The sequence below is a fragment of the Adiantum capillus-veneris genome, chromosome 1 (genome assembly GCF_014529385.1).
Source record: "Adiantum capillus-veneris isolate H3 chromosome 1, ASM1452938v2, whole genome shotgun sequence".
Lineage (NCBI taxonomy): Eukaryota > Viridiplantae > Streptophyta > Polypodiopsida > Polypodiales > Pteridaceae > Adiantum > Adiantum capillus-veneris.
In genome coordinates this window covers 15,009,736-15,027,573 of record NC_140931.1, presented here as the reverse complement: position 1 = coordinate 15,027,573, position 17,838 = coordinate 15,009,736, and the positions used below count along the sequence as shown (strand labels likewise).

At 46.2% G+C, this 17,838-nt stretch overlaps 1 protein-coding gene and 2 pseudogenes across 2 annotated transcripts; all 3 read right to left on the bottom strand.

Annotated features, from left to right (window-relative positions):
• Positions 1-3,698: 3,698 nt before the first annotated feature.
• LOC147464357 (scarecrow-like protein 33) lies at positions 3,699-6,307 on the bottom strand (annotated as a pseudogene). Its single transcript, XR_015187593.1, has 2 exons — positions 5,849-6,307; positions 3,699-5,769 (listed from the first exon to the last, which is right to left on the bottom strand). The product of XR_015187593.1 is annotated as a scarecrow-like protein 33 (transcript).
• Positions 6,308-11,251: 4,944 nt separating this feature from the next.
• Positions 11,252-11,893, bottom strand: LOC147464356 (uncharacterized). The gene has a single exon (XM_086508971.1). The coding sequence runs from the start codon at positions 11,876-11,878 to the stop codon at positions 11,252-11,254; it is 627 nt and encodes a 208-aa protein (XP_086365097.1). The 5' UTR covers positions 11,879-11,893.
• Positions 11,894-17,006: 5,113 nt separating this feature from the next.
• On the bottom strand, positions 17,007-17,553 carry LOC147464355 (uncharacterized; annotated as a pseudogene).
• Between the last annotated feature and the right edge of the window lie 285 nt (positions 17,554-17,838).

Here is a 17,838-nt window from a genome sequence, read left to right as displayed (position 1 = left end):
AGAGGTGCTTAGTCACTGTCCAAGTTTGTGGGAGAGGGTGGTGTTCTTTCCTGAAACAAGCTCAATAGATCCCTAGTCTCTCTAGTGAGAGCATGAGCATGTGCTTTCGTTATCTGTGCTACAGCATCAGGTGCAACTTGGAAACTGACTGTGATAATTGCCTCGGTGACTTGAGTTACCCGATTCTCGAAGTAGAATAGTGTTGATTCTCTATTGTGCAGAGCTCCCTCCATCTTGTTGTTGCGGGTTGGTCATAAGTTGCAGACATGGTCTTGACTTCCTCCTTCTTCTCCTCGGCACACGGCCTATGTACATCCACTGAGTCTGACGTGTTGGTTGACTCTCCCACTGCAAATCGATTACCGTTACGCCTGGCACTCGAGCTTCGATGGAGATGTGAAGTTCGTCTAGTTGTGCTGGAGCTCTTCTTCTTCTATCGTCCAGTTAGCAAACCCTGCGAACCATTCATCCATCCAGAAAAGTTTAGGGGTTTCAGTCTTGTAAACTGGAGGGTTTTCATGAAAGGATCCTCGGTGGGGCGCCAAGAAAATGATAACCGAAACAGACAAGCCATATGGGGTGGCCTCCACACCACACATAGCCTGAACATCCCCAAGCATCATCTCAAGGTAGGAGTAATCCTATAACTAGAGAGGGCACCACCTAGCATAAGTGCAGCTAGGACGCAGACATAGATGACCTAGGGTAGCAAAAGTGAGATGCCCTCTAGGTAACCAACATGAAATGGTGATAAACAAATGTCTGGATTAAAAAAAAAGCCTAGTCAACAGTCCGGAGTGTGTGTACGAGAGAGATATGTGACAAGGTCAGAATGGAGCCTACTGACTGACTAGAGAGGCCGCACGTGATGAAGCACAAGCAGAGTGATGAAGCACGTGATGAAGCACAAGCAGAGTGATATACAAGAGATGAAACATCCCGTGAATGTGGGGAAAACAAAACTGAGGAGAACAGAGAATGGACTCAAAGATGGAGACAACATTGCACACTTTTATTGATGATGATGATACTTACAAATGGTGGTCTTGACTATTACCAAACCTTCCTCTTAGCACTGGGGATGCATGATGGAATGCGAGTGCCATATGGTGCATGGCGAAGTTTGAAGTTAGTGAGAGGTTAGCAAATTAGTGGGAGGTTAGTTGAGGGAAACATCAAGACGATGTAGCCACCGACGACATCAATCACCAGCATCGAGAATGGCTCGGGGTAGCATGGTGTCGGTGCATTCAATTCAAACATGCTCATGTTGCCTTGTGGGGGTGATAGTGAGTTCCTTATATGCATGGGTGGTCATGAATAGTAACTCAACCATGGTGTGGTGGAGAATGGGATGACGGTGATGTTGCCAATGCTAAAATCCCATGCTTGCAACAAAACATGATGCCATGAGCTCCCTAGCTTGGGAGGTGCATTACGTGCTTAGTGGTGCATGAAATGTAGAGTGCATGGAGCTAGTGTGTTCTTCCTTCCCTTGTGTCTTTTGTGCTTAGCGGAGGCCTCTTTATATAGGCCTGAGAGATGGTCCTTATCTAATGGTACTTGGAAATATCCATTGGTCGCTGTAGAAAGTCTAGATGCCTCTCTAGTAAGAGAGATAGAGAGGGAGAGAAGGTAGAGATAGAGAGAGAGGAGCTAAGAGTGGGGTGGGAAGAGTTTTAAAAAAAAAACAATCCACTAGCCACTTGCTAGGTTATTAGCGAAGAGTGGGGGGTCGGGGCATTTACAAGGGGTTTTGTTGATGGTTCGGGTGGCCGGTGTGAGGTTTAATGCTGCCAGAATTGGTATTTTGTTGCGTGATGCCGAGATGCTTTGTGTCATTCCTTTCGATGCCGGCCGGGGTGCGCCTTCGGCGCCTTTCCTTGATTTGGAGTCGGCTTTGCTTGAGTTGGCCTTCTTTGTCGATGGTGTCGATGTTGATTCCTTCGTTTATTTTTTATTTTTTCGTTGAGTGCGTATGGCGTGCATGTGCTTGTTTGAATGTGTGTGTGCGCGTGTGCGTGTGTGCTCGTATATATGTGAGTGTGTATGTTTGTTTTGTGATTGTGTGTGCGTATGTACTATGGGGTTTTATGTGTGTGTAAACGAGAGTATGTGTGTGTGGGAACGAGAGAGAGGAGGTAAAAATTATATATATATATATATTTAACGTGCTTGGTGCGTAGGGAAACAGAGGGAGAGAACGAGAGTGAGAGAGGGAGAGAGCGCGGATGCTGGGGAGAGAGGGGGGGTGAAGAGTGAGTGTGTGTGTGTGTGTGTGTGTGAGAGAGAGAGAGAGAGAGAGAGAGAGAGAGAGAGAGGGAGAGAGGGAACCTTCGGTTCTACTGCATGCGGGCTTGATGAATGGAGAGAGAGACAGAGAGAGCGAGGGTGAGATGGGGAGAGGGAGGGGTGAGGGTGATATGGCGGGGGTGGGGTGTGAATAAGAGAGAGAGAGAGAGAGAGAGAGAGAGAGAGAGAGAGAGAGAGAGAGAGAGAGAGAGAGACCTTCTTCTACGTGGACTGAACACAGAGAGCGTGAGAGAGAAAGAGAGAGAGAGAGCGGCCTCGGGCCCAGCGTGGCCGACAGAGAGCGAGAGAGAGGGGGGTTGGTCAATCGGAGGAGAACGAGGGGGGGGTATGGTGTATTGTGTGTGTGTGTGTGTGTGTGTGTGTGTGTGTGTGTGAGAGAGAGAGAGAGAGAGAGAGAGAGAGAGAGAGAGAGAGAGAGAGAGAGAGAGAGAGAGAGAGAGAGAGAGAGAGAGAGAGAGAGAGAGAGGCTTATCGGGTTGTGCCCTTACAGGGCCGTTCTCACAGAGAGCGAGGGGGATAGGTAGAACGAAGGAAGGAGAGAGAGAGAGAGAGAGAGAGAGAGAGAGAGAGAGAGAGAGAGAGAGAGAGAGAGTGAGAAAGGTCGGCCCGTCGTATATCAAACAAGATGGGGGGGTTAATGAGGTGGCAAGAAAGTGTGTGAGGGAAGTGTATGGCGGTCCGCCAGAGGAGAAAGACAAGGGGGATAAAGGGAGGGGAGAGTGAGGTAGAGGGAGTGTGGACGAGAGGGGAGAGGGAGAGGGGAGAGGGAGAGGGTGAAGATTGAGCTAATATGAATAATGGAAGGGAGAGAGGGAGACTTTTGTAAAGCTTGGCAGCCCGCCAGAGGGAGAGAGAGAGTGTGATATTTTATGCGCCCTACGGGGCTTGATGGAAGAGAGAGAGAGAGAGAGAGAGAGAGAGAGAGAGAGAGAGAGAGAGAGGAAATAAAAGATGAGAGGGAATGTGTGTGGTGCCAAAAGGAGGCGTGGCGGTCTACTTCACGCGCGCGAGTTGGTGGCGGCAATAATTTTAAAAAAATGTTTTTTTTTGGTTGTTTCTTTACCTCCGGCTTCCCGAATGTCTCGATTTTTGCGGCCTTGATTTCGAAAACTCGGCCAACTTTAGTTTCTTTAGCCGTGCTAGAGGGCGGTGCGGCTAATCCAGTATCACTTGATATAACACATCTATGTGCTTGGATCACACCAATGGGACCAAAATGGTCTCAATATAATCAATATCACCATATGGCCTACAAAGAATCATTTTGCACCAAAGTGGACAAAGATGGATCAAAATGGACCAAACTCCACACACAAGTTCTAGAGACCACATCACATTTTGAACTAGGGACCCATAGAGGCTATAGAACAATATACAGACAAAAAGACACTATAAAGCTAAAGTGTGCAACTTAGAGCAAATCATGTGTAAAAGTCAAGAATTCATGGCCTAATAGTTGCACCAACCTATTGGCAAGCCATAGAAATTTGCATGGATCAATTTGGAATCCAAAGTCAACTCTGATGTCAAAAAGTGCAAGTCAAAGACCTTCGGATTGTGCAAGTACCCTACAAGAGGTCTACAACTCTAAATTCATTCATACAAGGTATCAACAAGTTCCAAATGTTACAAGGAAGCAAGCCAACAAAAAAATGTCAAAAATGACTAAGTAGACCCGAGTCAAAAAGTGTCAAAAAGTAGGGGTATAATTGTTGGCAAAGTTGGCTACTATAGTCCAGTAGCCAACAATTATCCTCATGCATGCAACTCTCAAAAATTCCCACAAAAACATAGCCAATTGCTTGACTTCTCGTGAGCAAAGTTTGCAAACAGTGTTTTTGGGTCATAACCTGATATTTGAAGGCCATTTTGCACAAAAGTGGTATATTTGAGCTCAAGAGAACAAAGGGAACTTGCTTCTTCTTGTTTGGTTTGTCAAAAAGTGATGCCTACAATAGGTAAAAGTGTCGGTCTCATGCATCCTCTCCCTATTCCCCAACACTGCAAACATACCATATCAAGGGCTATAGCTTCTTCTGTTTCACTACAATCATGGGAATAGAAAATAGTATGACTTTAATTATAAGTACTAGTATATCAAGCAATCACAATGTGCACACATTGAAAAAATTGAGTAGGTGAAATTTTCCTATAGTTGAGTCACAGTATGCATGTATGAGTATCGGCGGATACCTTCCATGCCAATGGGTGTAGCTTCCATAGTAATAGCTCTTGTTAAGGTTGATAAAATTTTCACTTTCTATGTCTGCCATGAGATCACCGGGTATATAACATTTCTTAACATTGCTTGCAGTGAAATATGTCAGCAGTTAAATAAGAAATGCTCAAAATAAGCTCATGTATCTCATGAGCTTAACATTTTTTTCTTAAAGGACATTACTTGTATAGGCTTTGGACAAGTTATCAACAGGATTTTGAGGGCAACTGCTCTAAGGGTGGAAGAGTTTCTTGAGTGGGAAAATGGTCTCTCTCCATGTAAGCACACCAAAGTGAAACTTGCTATGTTATGCGATTGGTGTGTCTAACACACACATATATTTGTTGCCAAAGTGCCAATATTATCACTATAATGTGCCTAGTGCTTCAATAAACTAGCCTAATTCTTCACTTGACAGCCTCCATGTAGGCATAAAAGCTGACAAAAATTACATCCATGCACCTCGTGGGGCAATGCTTTGCAAAGACACTATTCCGTGCCCTATCTGTCAGCACAGGTCCATAACGATAGCGCATGTAGCATACGACCCTTCCACCCCACTAAAAGATATTCAACGTCTGCTACAACTGTGTAATCTTGTGTTCTCTCTTGAGCATGCGCCGAACCTGTTGAGTGGCCGCTTGACTCAAACCTAACTGCTTAAAACCTGCCCTCCTTGTGAGTGCCTGTGCTGGCTTGTACATGGTGACACGTTGCGCCATAGTCGTATCCTCAAAGGCGACTACATTCAAAATAGACTTCCCTAATATTTCACTCTCATAAACACTTCTATCCAGATTTTCTCTGTCAATAAATGTGTCGATCATGTCATACAGACACTTAAAATGGAAAAGGGCCTCCTTCATGCGCCTAGGAAAAATGGGTGCATTGTATGAACCAACAGCGAAGCCCTGAACATACAGATCAGGATTAAAGGTTCTCATCGTCTTCAGCAGGTCAGCTCTCTTTGTTTGGGGGCCCAAAAAATCATCATAAACAAAATGTAATGGGCAGCCAGAGAATATGAATAGTTTCTCATCCTCGTGTCGATGTGGGCATACGAAACCTGCACATTCCAATGCCTCTGCACTTCCCGGCCATATTGTGAATTGGAATGGCACCCCGTATGATAAAGCATATGCTGGAAGCTGGCGGCCCCTTTCCTCTAATGCCTCAAGCACAAAATTATAGTCACTGATCGCTGCAAAGAGAGACATGTTGGCTGCAAGAAGGCGAACCTGGACAGACATAAAAAGATCATCAAAACACTCATACTTGAATTTTCCTAAAGGTCCATATTTCCTCTTTGAAAATTACCTATGGCGGGCCACCTGGGCGGGCTGCTAGGGCCTTGAGAAGAGAACGATATGGGAACCCAGTGACGGCATGCTCCACAATATACAGTGTCCTAGCTCCCTTCGCCACATCCAGCACCGCCTCTTTCAGCAAATAGTGGAGTGCTTTTGCAAGGGGGCAACTTGACATGTACATGAAAATGGCTTTCAATTTGCTGTTGGAAGAAGGCCCATGTTGTTCCAAACATGTGGAATACATTTCCTGACCAATACCAGATAAGCAAGCATCCAATGCCTTTGCAAAGTAGTATGCTACCCGGTCTTCTCCGCTTCCATTGGCTGATGCAAACTGTCTCACTTGCCCGAGTAGCTGAGCGGCCGAGCTTGTATCATCACATCCAATTACCTGCGCACATTCTATCATCATATCATGGATGTCTGCATAGAGGTAGGGGGGATTTCTTCGGTAGCCATCTTGGAACTCCAGTCTTCAAGTCAGCTTCCAGGGCAATGAATCTGCTACTATGTTTGTTCTGGGAGCGTTGATGGCCGCCATAGGCAGGCAGTTCAGCAACTTTAGAGCCCAGAAGAGCTGGCGGGATCACCTGCGGAAGCGACGGAGGTAGAAAGCGCTGTGTCAGTGCAGCCCCGCTCTGGCAGGAGCGCTGGAAACCCTGATAGCTTAATTCCGAAGAAGGGTGAGTGAAGTTGAAGCGTAAAGCAGGGGAGTCCTGGTTGAGAATGGAGGCAAACTCGGAAGCCTTGCATGGAAGGCGACCCGCCCTTCTTGGAGTCAAGCCCTTGATGCTCAGATTGCTTCGACGGAGCAACGCAGTGGTCTCCCATTGCAGTGTGCACGCCTCCAATTGGAACTTAAACCATTTTCTTGTGTTGTGTATGCTATGTTAAAAGTGTCAACCTTTTACTCTTGAAAAGCATCTTTCTGTTTCTTTGTGGAACTCTCTCTCCCCAGAAACTTCTCCAGGCGGTGGGCGGTTGGCCTTTATGCGACCTGCAGACGTGAGCAGATGGAGGCTCGTGCAGGGAATGGGTTCTCTCTCTCTCTCTCTCTCTCTCTCTCTCTCGTTTGCAGATGAGGAGCAGCAACAGCAACAGGGCGAACTGAGCAAAGAGATGAGGAGGTGGGCGAGGCCAGGCCAGTAGGCATTTTTTAGTGTGTCTGGAGTCGTAGGCGAACTTCCTCCGTTAGTTTTTGAGATGGGGGCAGCGGGAAAGCCGGTTCTCTCTCATGACGTCTGCAAGCAGACTCTCTCTCTCTCTCTCTCCGACCAGATGCCGACTTGGAAACGGGGAGAGGGAATCTGCGCTCGAATCCCATTTCCTTCAACTACGGGGTACCAGATGGCGTTAATTCCGTAAAAAAGCGGAATCTCAATTGATGCCAAGCAATGCAGCGGACGATTGACACACGAGGCACGACACTGAGGCCACAATCGAGGTAGAGCTGTGATCAACAGACGAGCCTGCAGAGGGCGCTAGCGAGGAGGCAAGGGAGTTGACAGACGGCCTGGCTGCTGTGGGGGCGCAGACGGCATTTAGTATTTTTTTCTATGTGTGTGCGACGCTTCCTAACAACGAAATTGGAGTGGCGGATTGGCTAGCAGAGTCCCCTGCGAGTGATTCTTCTGCAGGTTGTGCATGTTCGAATCTTGGGTAACCCTTTTGTAGAGAGAGAGAGAGACAGAGAGAGAGAGAGAGAGAAAGAGAGAGTTTTGAATTCGAAGGCCTGGGGCAATGGAATCTAGAGGAATCTCACAATGAAACGAATATAATATCAAAATAGGTGGACCGGTAGCTTCGAAATGATATTGCACGCGAATCTCCGCTGACGCCTTTCCTGGCTTTCTCTAGCGCACACGGAGCAGCAAAACCAAGGAATCACCGTGGTTTCGAACGCGGACGGACTCAACTCCCTTTCACTGCTCTAACCACCTGAGCACGCAACTTTCACTGAGTCCTACATTACACCTGTAATTAGAATACAAAACATTCGACCCCCTCCCAACCCCTTCTCCATCTCAAGCGTAGCTGAGGGTGACCTTGCCTCCCACGTGCGTGCGTCGGCGTCTGTTGCTCGAGGCATCCACCCGTAATTTTTTTTTTGGCCTGCAGAAGGCCATAGGGTTTTAGGTGCAAACTTGTTGCAAACTTCAGGCCGTTTGATGTTGTTGTTGGATTGCTGCCACGTGCCATTAGGTTTCCTAAAGTTTCATTTGACCCAACCTGCAACTTCTTTTCTCGTGCTGCTCCTGGCGGGTCGCGTGCCTTTTTGCCCTGCTCCTACCAGAGAAGGTGGCGCGTGCAGTGGGTACCGTCCTTTCGAGAAGATGGCGCACAACAGGTATGCTCTTTTCGTGCTGCTCCTGCCAGAGGACGTGGTGCAGTGGTGCAGGTGTTCGATACGGCAGTGGTGCTTGTTTAATGCCGAAGGCGGCCGCTGTCTGGATGCTTTTCAAGATACTTGAACCGTATGCTTTTAGGGGCGACTGCATTCAATGGTGTCCTTGTGTAGCCTCAGGTGGTGAGCACTATTTGTCTTCGTTTTCTATGCTTGAGAGCACGTTTTGGAATGTAATGCTTGGAATAGAACAATCCACGTGCTCATTGTAGCTTGTATAAAAGGCCAAAAAAATGCAGTGTAATATCAAGCCCTTGTCTCAGCTGGTTGTTATTACGCTGTGTCGTGCTTTGGTAGATGTAGCAGCAAGTCTCAAGTTTTTTTTACTGTTGAGCTTTTGAGCTATGTATCTAGTGGAAGATTCTCTCTCTATCCTGCTTTTGTAAATATGCTAGCAAGTCGCAATCTTTGCTTTGATGTTTAAGCTTTGAGCTATCACTATTTGGTGGAAGATTCTCTGTTTGCTATCCAATTTCTATGTCTTGATATGTTGCAATTCCAAATTTAAACCGAGTCGAGTCACCATATGCAAACGGATGTTTTCTTCTGCCAAATGCTGTCGAAGAAGTTGTTGTCGCTCGTGAGGAGTTGAAATTTGCTGAGCGTCTACCGTGGATTACTTTGAGGGTTTGTGTGTTGTGCCTTAAAGTAGCTTGATCTTTTATTAACATGGAATCTGATGATGGCATTGCTGGTGGTGGTGAAGGGAGTGCAAGCAATGCCTCGCCCAGTGATGGTGAGAGCATGGACTTCTCTGGAGGTTTGTTTCTCTGCCTTGTCGACGGTTTCTTGTATGCTTATGTATGACAATAATTGATTTGCTTGCGCTATGCTGGTCTTGGTTTTGAATGTCGGTTCTGGTTTCTTCTTGCTTGCGAGCGTCGCGCTCGAAAACATTTCTTGGGCTGGCGTTCTTTTCCCGCTCCTGGCGGTTGGTTTCTGTTCTGCTTGGAAGTGATGTACTCGAGACGGTTGCGGTGACATCATTTCATTCCCTGCTTTTTTGAGATGGTCCTGTCTACTGTGGGCTAGTGTTTCTCCATTTGCTTCTGTTGCATTAGGAGCACCACTGTTTGAGCTGACTGTTTTCTCTATTGGCGGTTAGGTTTGGCATGTGATGGAGCAAGTCACAGAGGCCCAGCCCCTTTCTATATTCTGTGTCACCTGCCCTGTCAATAGTTCCAACTGGCATGCAACCTCCTGTGTGAGAAAAAGCCTCGTTGGTTGTGCAATGATCAACAACATGTGGCCGCCTTGCTGGGTCAGCTCGCGACGAGCAATACGCAACCTGCCCGAGCTCCTGGAGCTTTGTGTGAGAACTCGACCTGATGGGCCTTGCTGTATTCGCGAAGTAGATCCTGCGCCACAGCCCCAATCCGGGCACTATTGAAAATAGGGGACAGCCCCTTGCTGCCCCTCTGACCTGCTGCAACTGTAAGGCATGCAGCCTCCTGTGTGGACTAATCACTGGCAGCACAACGACCTGTTGTGCGCTCGATATACAGCCTTGTAGGGCAGGTCTCTGAAGCAAACTGAGTCCCCCCTGTTGGGTCAGTTGGAGACCAGTGCAGCACCTTGTTGTGCTTGACTGAACGGCCCGAGTGCATCCGCGGTGCCCTGCTCAAAACCTGTGTCTTCTGAGTTCTCTGTGCGAGCAGCCCCCTGCTGGAGATAATACACCAAGGGCTCGTGCTCACGTAGCATCCCTGCTTGGGTTCTCGTTATGCCTTTCCCTAACAGAGCCTTCCCACAACGAAGGCCTCTCGTCGGCTTGGAGCCTTAGATAACAAAGCCATAGTGCTTGTAATGGGGTGAGTCGGTGTTTTTGAGCTGATTGCTTGTAGTTCCTAATAGTCCAAGGACCAGAGAATCATTGAAGTACTTTGTCTATGCGAGGAAGGAGCGGCTTGATGTAACCAGGGTCGAGAATCTTATAACTGGCTTTCAAACTTTTCAATCCTTGGTGACCTTAAAAACGAATAATTCTAGAGACAAAGGAAGATTGGTCCAGCTGTCTATTAACCTGGCTACCAAGCAAGTTTGGCTTTGATGTTTTCTCCCAATGCTAGCTAACTTTAAGAACTGCTGCTAACAAAGGTATTCATGGTTGATGGTTCTTGCACACATGCATTCCTATTTTCAATGTCCTTTTGACTCCTTTGATGTATTATCTAAAATGGCTTATGTAACTCATTTTACCTTTGATCAACACATGCTGATTTGCTTTTGTTTTTTAGTATATCTGTAGCATTCTCACTAATTGATCTGCTCTTTTGTAGCTTGTTCATGTTGTGGATGCTCTTTCACATGATGTAGTGGCAGAAATTTGGCAATATTTTGCATCTCAAGCTTTAATATTTCTTGCACCTGTTTTAAAGGCTTCAAATTCTTGGCCTATCCCACTTCTAGGCCATTTTTTTTGGATCTAGCTGTGTTGCAACATTAAGTCCTGAGGATCAATAGTCTTTGGAGGCTGTGAAGAGACTTTGGGTTCTACTTGAACCTCAATTCATTCGGAGGCTTAGTAGGCTAGGTAAAGGTATTGTTATGGTTGAGCCATTGTTCCAAAGGCCCATTTGTTTTTTTAAAACATGAACCGTTTAAGTGTTTACAGTGAGATCAAAACAATTTCTCTTTGTCTTGTAGTGCTCAACATCATCATTGTCATCATGTATATGTTGCAATTGACATTCTACAAATCATTGTCATCTTTAACCAACAACAACAAAACCTTCAAGCATCAGGTCACTCACGTGTTTGGGGCCACAAAAGTGGAAGAAGTGAAACCAAAAATTTGAGAGCATGTGGAGTGGCCTTGATATAAGGAAAAGGTGGCATTGAGCTATAACACGATGATCAAATGCATGAGACAGTTGCAAGCATGCAAATAATGCTAGACTTGAGTGGTGTGAAGGCAAAAGATTGCATTGGGGATTAGGGGCTCTAAAACGGCATAGAGTATGATCTACATCCCCAACAGCTATCGACTAGCAATTTGATCATGAATCACCCATGAAAATATCTTGCATAAAGGAATAGGCCATTTGTGGCCCGCATTCGAACAAGCCTCCGCTGATCCATTGAGTGCAATGCTTGTCCTTGTGCATCCCGTCTATCAAGGCCCGAAAATGACCCTAATCCTCCTGGCTTAGCCTTGCATCGGCCATGCGCATTTCGTTGTGCTGTTATCTCAGTACCTCCACGCATGCGGGTCATATCATAACCGAATGCATCACAACATTGGCTAACTTCTCGCGGGTCCCATACGACATTCTTCCCACATTTTTTCTCTCCACCTAAGTGACCCAGAGGAGCCAGCGACCCCGCCACGGAGCCCCATCCATAAAGCATCAAACACCTGCTTTCACCTGCTTGGAAGACCTCGTAAAGCCGCCCGCTTGGAGGGCCACCATTGGTCATTGCCACAACTTGGCTCAGGGTTCTCAAAAAGAAACCAGTCATCTCACATGTCTTCAACTTTAGTAGGCCTTGCTCAATCCCATTGAGTACCCCGCTAGGGGGCTCCTTATCAACAAACCCAGGTAGCCCTGATCGCCATCCATGGCTTCGATGGCTGCCCCGTTCAACATTGCTCCCCGTGAGCATAAGGTCCCAATACCACAACATGAGCATCACAACAAATCTGGGCTCGATCTCCCAAGACCCTCAATTACTGTCATGTTTGAAACCAAACTCGGCCCATACCATGTTACCTCCTTGCATTTTGCCTGGCTCTCTAGTTCAGGTTCCACTTGTCCGTGCCATCTTGACCATCGAGGAGATCACCTGCTGTATTGTAGGATGTCTCAGCTAAAGGGACAGCCAGCCCTTTGGTTGCATCATATCTGGCCAGTCATGCCAGGCCAGGGGGCTCAAGGTCCTAAAAAAAAAAAAAGTCCAAACTTTGCTCCATGCTTGCCATTCAATGGACAGTTCTCCCATGTATCGAGTGAGTACAATGATTACGACTAGGGCACCAGTTCCTGCTGACCACCGCTCACCTGCCCAAACCATCTGGATAACATGCTTGGCCGTCTGCTGATTCGCGGGACGCCTCAGTCGAGGGGAGTTTGAACCCTCCAACCTCACCACATCTGATCCGTCAAACCAGGTCTGAAAACCCCAGCTCCTAATGGCCAGGATTTGTGAATACTTCACGAACGGGCACCTCGCCATCTTCATCGAAGTACAATTGCACGCTCGCCATAATCTGCCCCTGCCTGCCAAGGCGCATACCCATTGAGATCAACCCCATGAAGGAGTACGAGCGGAAGTGCGACGCGAGAGAGAGTGCGAGAAGAAGAGCACGACGATATGGGGAACTTGCTCTACTGTAATGTGTAGAGCATAGTGAGTTCTTATTAGGTTTTTACAAAAGAATATGTGTACATACCTGGCGGCCCGCCCACTTACCTGGGCGACCACATTGGGCTTTATACCCCAACAACCTCCCACTTAAAGTCCAATGTGGTAATTTAAGTGTGAGAGAAGCTACTATACAAGCTAATATACAAGAGATGTAGAGAAGTGATGTACTACCCTACACCTAACTGCTTGCGAAAATGCGCAAAGCTCTCTGAGGGAAGTCCTTTTGTAAGTAGATCAGCAGGATTTTCTGTGGTGTGAACTTTGACAAGTTGAAGCTGCTTATCCTCGAGCATTTCCCTGATGAAATGATACTTCACATCCACATGCTTTGTCTTTGAGTGATAAACTGGATTGCGAGCCAATTGTATAGCACTTTGACTATCACAATATAACACAGGCATCTCTTCTTTGATTCCCAAATCTGTTACTAGTCGATTAAGCCAAATTGATTCTTTGCATGCCTCTGATGCTGCAACATATTCAGCCTTTGTAGTAGACTGAGTAACACAATCTTGTAATCTAGAACGCCATGATACTGCTCCACCAGACAATGTAAAGACATACCCTAACGTAGACCTTCGGTTGTCTAAGTCACCTGCATAATCTGAGTCTGTAAAACCCTTTACACTTAGCTCCTGACTCCCATAGCATATACGCATACTCTTTGTAGCTTTCAGGTATCTCAATATTCCTTTCACTGCCTCCCAATGTTTCTTGCCTGGGTTTGACATGTATCGACTTACTACTCCCACTGCAAATGCAATGTCTGGGCGAGTAGAAATCATTGAATACATCAAACTACCCACTGCCCTCGGTGATTTTTTTAAGCCATAAAGACTCTTTAACAACTGGCATACCCAATCTTCCTTGCCTTTCTCAACAAACCCTTCTGGCTGCTGCATGTAAATTTCCACATCTAAATCACCATGCAAGAACGCTGTCTTGACATCCATTTGGTGCAACACCAAATCTAATATGGCAACCAATGCAAGAAAGCATCTCAATGTAGTCATCTTGACCACCGGAGAGAAGACTTCATCAAAGTCAATGCCTTGTTCTTGCTTAAAGCCCTTGGCAACAAGCCTTTCTTTGTACTTTGGCTGACTATCATGAGCGGTGATCTTATACCTGTAAACCCATTTACAGGGTAGAGCCTTTTTGCCCCATGGTAATTTAACTAGCTTCCATGTCTGGTTTTTATGCAGAGCTGTCATCTCTCACTGCATGGCCAATTGCCAATTCCCGGAGTCCTTCATTTGCACTGCTTCCTTGTAACATGAAGGCTCATTGCAATCAGTCAACATGACATAGTTCATAGATGGAACAAACCTATTAGGAGGTCGCGTGACACGTCCAGATCTACGCACAATAGGTGGCTCAGGCTCAGCCACAACCTGTGGTTCCACTCTATCCTGTCCTTGCTCCTCTTGAGCCCTGACATTTTGTCTTGCACGTGCAGGTCCATCTTCTTGGAAGACAACTCTTCTAATCTCCTCAACCCTCTCTGGTTTAGAATGATATTTGGATTCATTAAAGTGAACATCATTGCTACGGACAACCTTTCTGGATTCGGGATCCCAAAGTCTGTACCCCATCTCACCAGAATTACCATAGCCTAGAAAGATGCACTTTCTACTCTTTGGCTCAAGTTTGTTCCTAAATTCCTTTGGAACTTGAGTATATGCCTCACAGCCAAAGACTCTGAGATGCTTGTATGAGGGCATTTTGCCTGACCATACCATCTCTGGCACTGAATCCTTCTGCAAAACCTTGCTAGGAGATCTATTTACAAGATGAACAGCTGTTGATACAGCTTCAGCCCAAAACCCATTTGGCAGCTGTGCATTAGACAACATACTTCTGACCTTCTCTTGTATGATCCTATTCATCCTCTCAGCAACACTATTTTGAGGAGGATTGTAAGGAGCAGTAAGTTCACGTTTTATACCTTTTGACTCACAAAAGTCCTGAAAGGCCTTTGAAACATACTCTCCACCATTGTCAGTGCGTAAGCATTTAAGCTTCTTGCCACTCTGATTCTCCACAAGTGTCACAAACGTTTTGAAAACACTAAGCGCTTCATCCTTGTGCTTGAGAAAGTAAACCCATACTTTCCTCGAGTAATCATCTATAAATGTCATAAAGTAAGAAGCTCCCCCTAGAGATAGGTTAGGCATAGGTCCACACAAATCACTACGAACAAGTGCCAACTGTGTATCTCTTCTACTGCTTCTATGCTTATGTGGCTGCTGTGTTTGCTTACCATACAGACAATGTTCACAGAATTCAAAATCATTAAATGAAAAGCCAGGCAAATAACCAGAACGAGACAAGATTTCCATTCCCTTCTTGGACATATGTCCTAACCGGCTATGCCACAAAGAAACGTTCGGCTGCTCGGTTACATTGATTACATTTTTAGAGACATTTGATACATAAATCATGTAAAGTCCTCCAGACTTTACTCCATGTGCTACTGTCATAGAACCCTTGGATATCTTCCACATGTTCTGTCCAAAAGTGGTGACGTAGCCAGCATCATCAAGTAAACCTGTGCTGATCAAGCTCTTTGTAATTGCGGGAACATGTCTCACATTCTTCAGCGTGAAAGAAGAGCCATTCTGAAACTTCAATTGAACATCTCCAACACCTAAGATCTCACATGTCTGCCCATTGCCTAGCCGAACATGATCTTTAGTGGGCACATAAGAGGTAAACCACTCCTTGTTTGGAGACACATGAAGTGATGCCCCTGAGTCTATAATCCAGTCACTCAGTGCATTTCCATCAGATGCTGTAAGAAGAGCTGAGTCCATTGTATTCTTCAAGAAGTAGATGTCTCCTAACACTAGACTGTCATCCACTGCAACAGTGTTTGTCACATTTATTTCTTGAATCTTCACTGAGGACTTGTTCTTCTCACCATGGTCTTCATCTTTCTCTTTGCCTTTTTTTGCTTTCCATTCTCTGCAGTCTCTTTTCATGTGACCCTTCGTGCCACAATGGTAGCATTCTATGTCACTCTTGCCTTTAGCACTGTAGGACTTGCTACGAGACTGATTCCTCTTTCCACCTTTGTACTTTTCTTTGGTCCTTCCCCTGACAACTAAGGCTGTTCCTTTGCCTTTGTCCATTGTCTTTCTATTGGTTTCTTCAGTAAGCAGACTTCCTTCTACACCTGCTATGTTCAAACCATTTGGCTCTGGTGTACTAAAAACAGACCAAAAAACAACTCAAAAAACCACTGTCTCTCTAACACTGTAAGCTGTGGGTAAACCTGTCCTGCACCTGTACTGTCTCTGACTGTCCTGTCACTGTCCTGTAAGCAAAGACTGCGACAATGCCTCAACGGCAGTAAAGCAAAGATGCAATCCCAACTGTCTAACTCATAGTCAATACATCCTAGCTGCCTATCTAAGGGTGCTCGAGGGATCGCTCCAAGACCTGTATCACCGGAAGGATCTCAACATTCAAGAATCCCCTAGCTCAATAAAACCTCACTCGACCCTCAACAAAGGCTGTAGTAAATCTGACAGTACATAGACTTCCCACAAAGTCATACATCCACAAATTTCCCACTGTATGCTGTACCTGGGCGACCACATTGGGCTTTATACCCCAACACCCCAAAGGTGTTGCCTCTAGTTCCTTTAATCCTGCATAGACCCCACTCGACGACCCTCTTCCTTTGCTAATCATGGCACTAGCATCATGCACATGCAACGGTTCTCCCGTATCCCACAGCCCCAACCTTTTTATGTTCTGGTTATACCTTTTTTGACGCGTCTCTACTTGCAACAGCTCACAAACCCAAGTAAAGCCAAGCCTCGGGCATCAGTCCTTCATTAGCTTTTGACTTATGCATGTGTACACAAGCTCGCATTTCCCCATCGCATGAGGGGAGTGAATCGCCAGGGTCCACCTGACGATCCTTATGATCATCCTCACTTGAGTAACCCGCAATCTTGCCACCTGGTTCGCAGGCCTCCATATGCGTTGCCTCTCGAGCTGAAGCTCATGATATTATGCATTGTATGAAAAACATTGAGAGACTTCGTTTTCCTACATGAGAAAATTTCTAAATCTTCTTGTGTATGTAACCTACCGAGGGATTTGAAACGTGACATTTTCCAAGATTAAACAACTCGCTTGCTTGCTCATCCAAAAAGAAATCACATTTGGCGCAAGTTTGTTCGCATCCTTTCAAGAGCTTCGTTTCTACGGCTCATTCTTCCTTTCCTTTTACGAGTGTGCTGCTTGTAGGATGTTTTTTACTCCCTCTTTGCTTTGCTCAACTAGTCAATGCTATGGTTAATTGGATGCTTCTTTTTCTTTTCCTCCTACAGAGCTACGCAGGTTCGTTGAGTCCCCTCCATGTCCTGCAGGCAAACGTTCATCGCACCTGGTGGTGTCGAGCTCTGTCGGGTCGCCCCCAAGTCCGAGCTTCAAGGAAACCTCAGCTGGGAAGAGGTGTAGGCGTGCCTTGCTTCAAGGAAGCCCTGCTATCAATCCCACTAGCAGTGCAGGTATGGCCAACGTGCACAATCATTCTTTGTGGAACAGGCTTGACGTGTCTACGATGTTCTTCGCTACAATGCACTCTTGAGTGTTGAGTTGTGTTAAGATGGTGCTCTGCTTTTTTTTTCAGGCAAAGGATACTCTCCACTAGGGGAGGAGTGCGCACAAGCACCGTCTTCGTCTCAACAAGAACTTCCTTGCCCAGCTCACGAATTAAGCAAAGTTGCAGCCTCATTTTCTGAAGTTGGCCAATCTTCAGTTGCTCACAATGTCTTGGACAACGGAAAGCTGCTGGACAAAGGAAAAAGCCTGTTAGTCAAGGAAACCTTGCCGCTATTCGTGATTAGCGATATAGATGAGGGTAGTAAACCTTTCTCCATAGAGGGGAAAATCTTGAATTGGTATGGCACATACCGTTCCATCTCCCCTGGGCAAAAAAAAAATGCACGTTACTTCAAGTTCGATATCGTCGATGCCGATTGTATCGACACGATCACGGTCGTCGTTGTGGATCCCTTCATTGAGACCTTGTGCGCTCCTTGCCGCACTGTCGAAGCAAGGGACTTGCCGATACACCGTGTGCGAGCCACAAATGGCTCCAAGCACACAACAAGACTAATCTAGCAAGCTCAAGAGAGCAAAGGGTGTGTCACTCACCGCTCTACGCTCGCCTTCGTGGTGGATTCCTCGCCGCGATGAAGAAGAAG

Bases quoted from the DNA above. Each gene is read 5' to 3' on its own strand.
- LOC147464356 (XM_086508971.1), bottom strand. From the start codon at position 11,878: ATGCTCATGTTGTGGTATTGGGACCTTATGCTCACGGGGAGCAATGTT.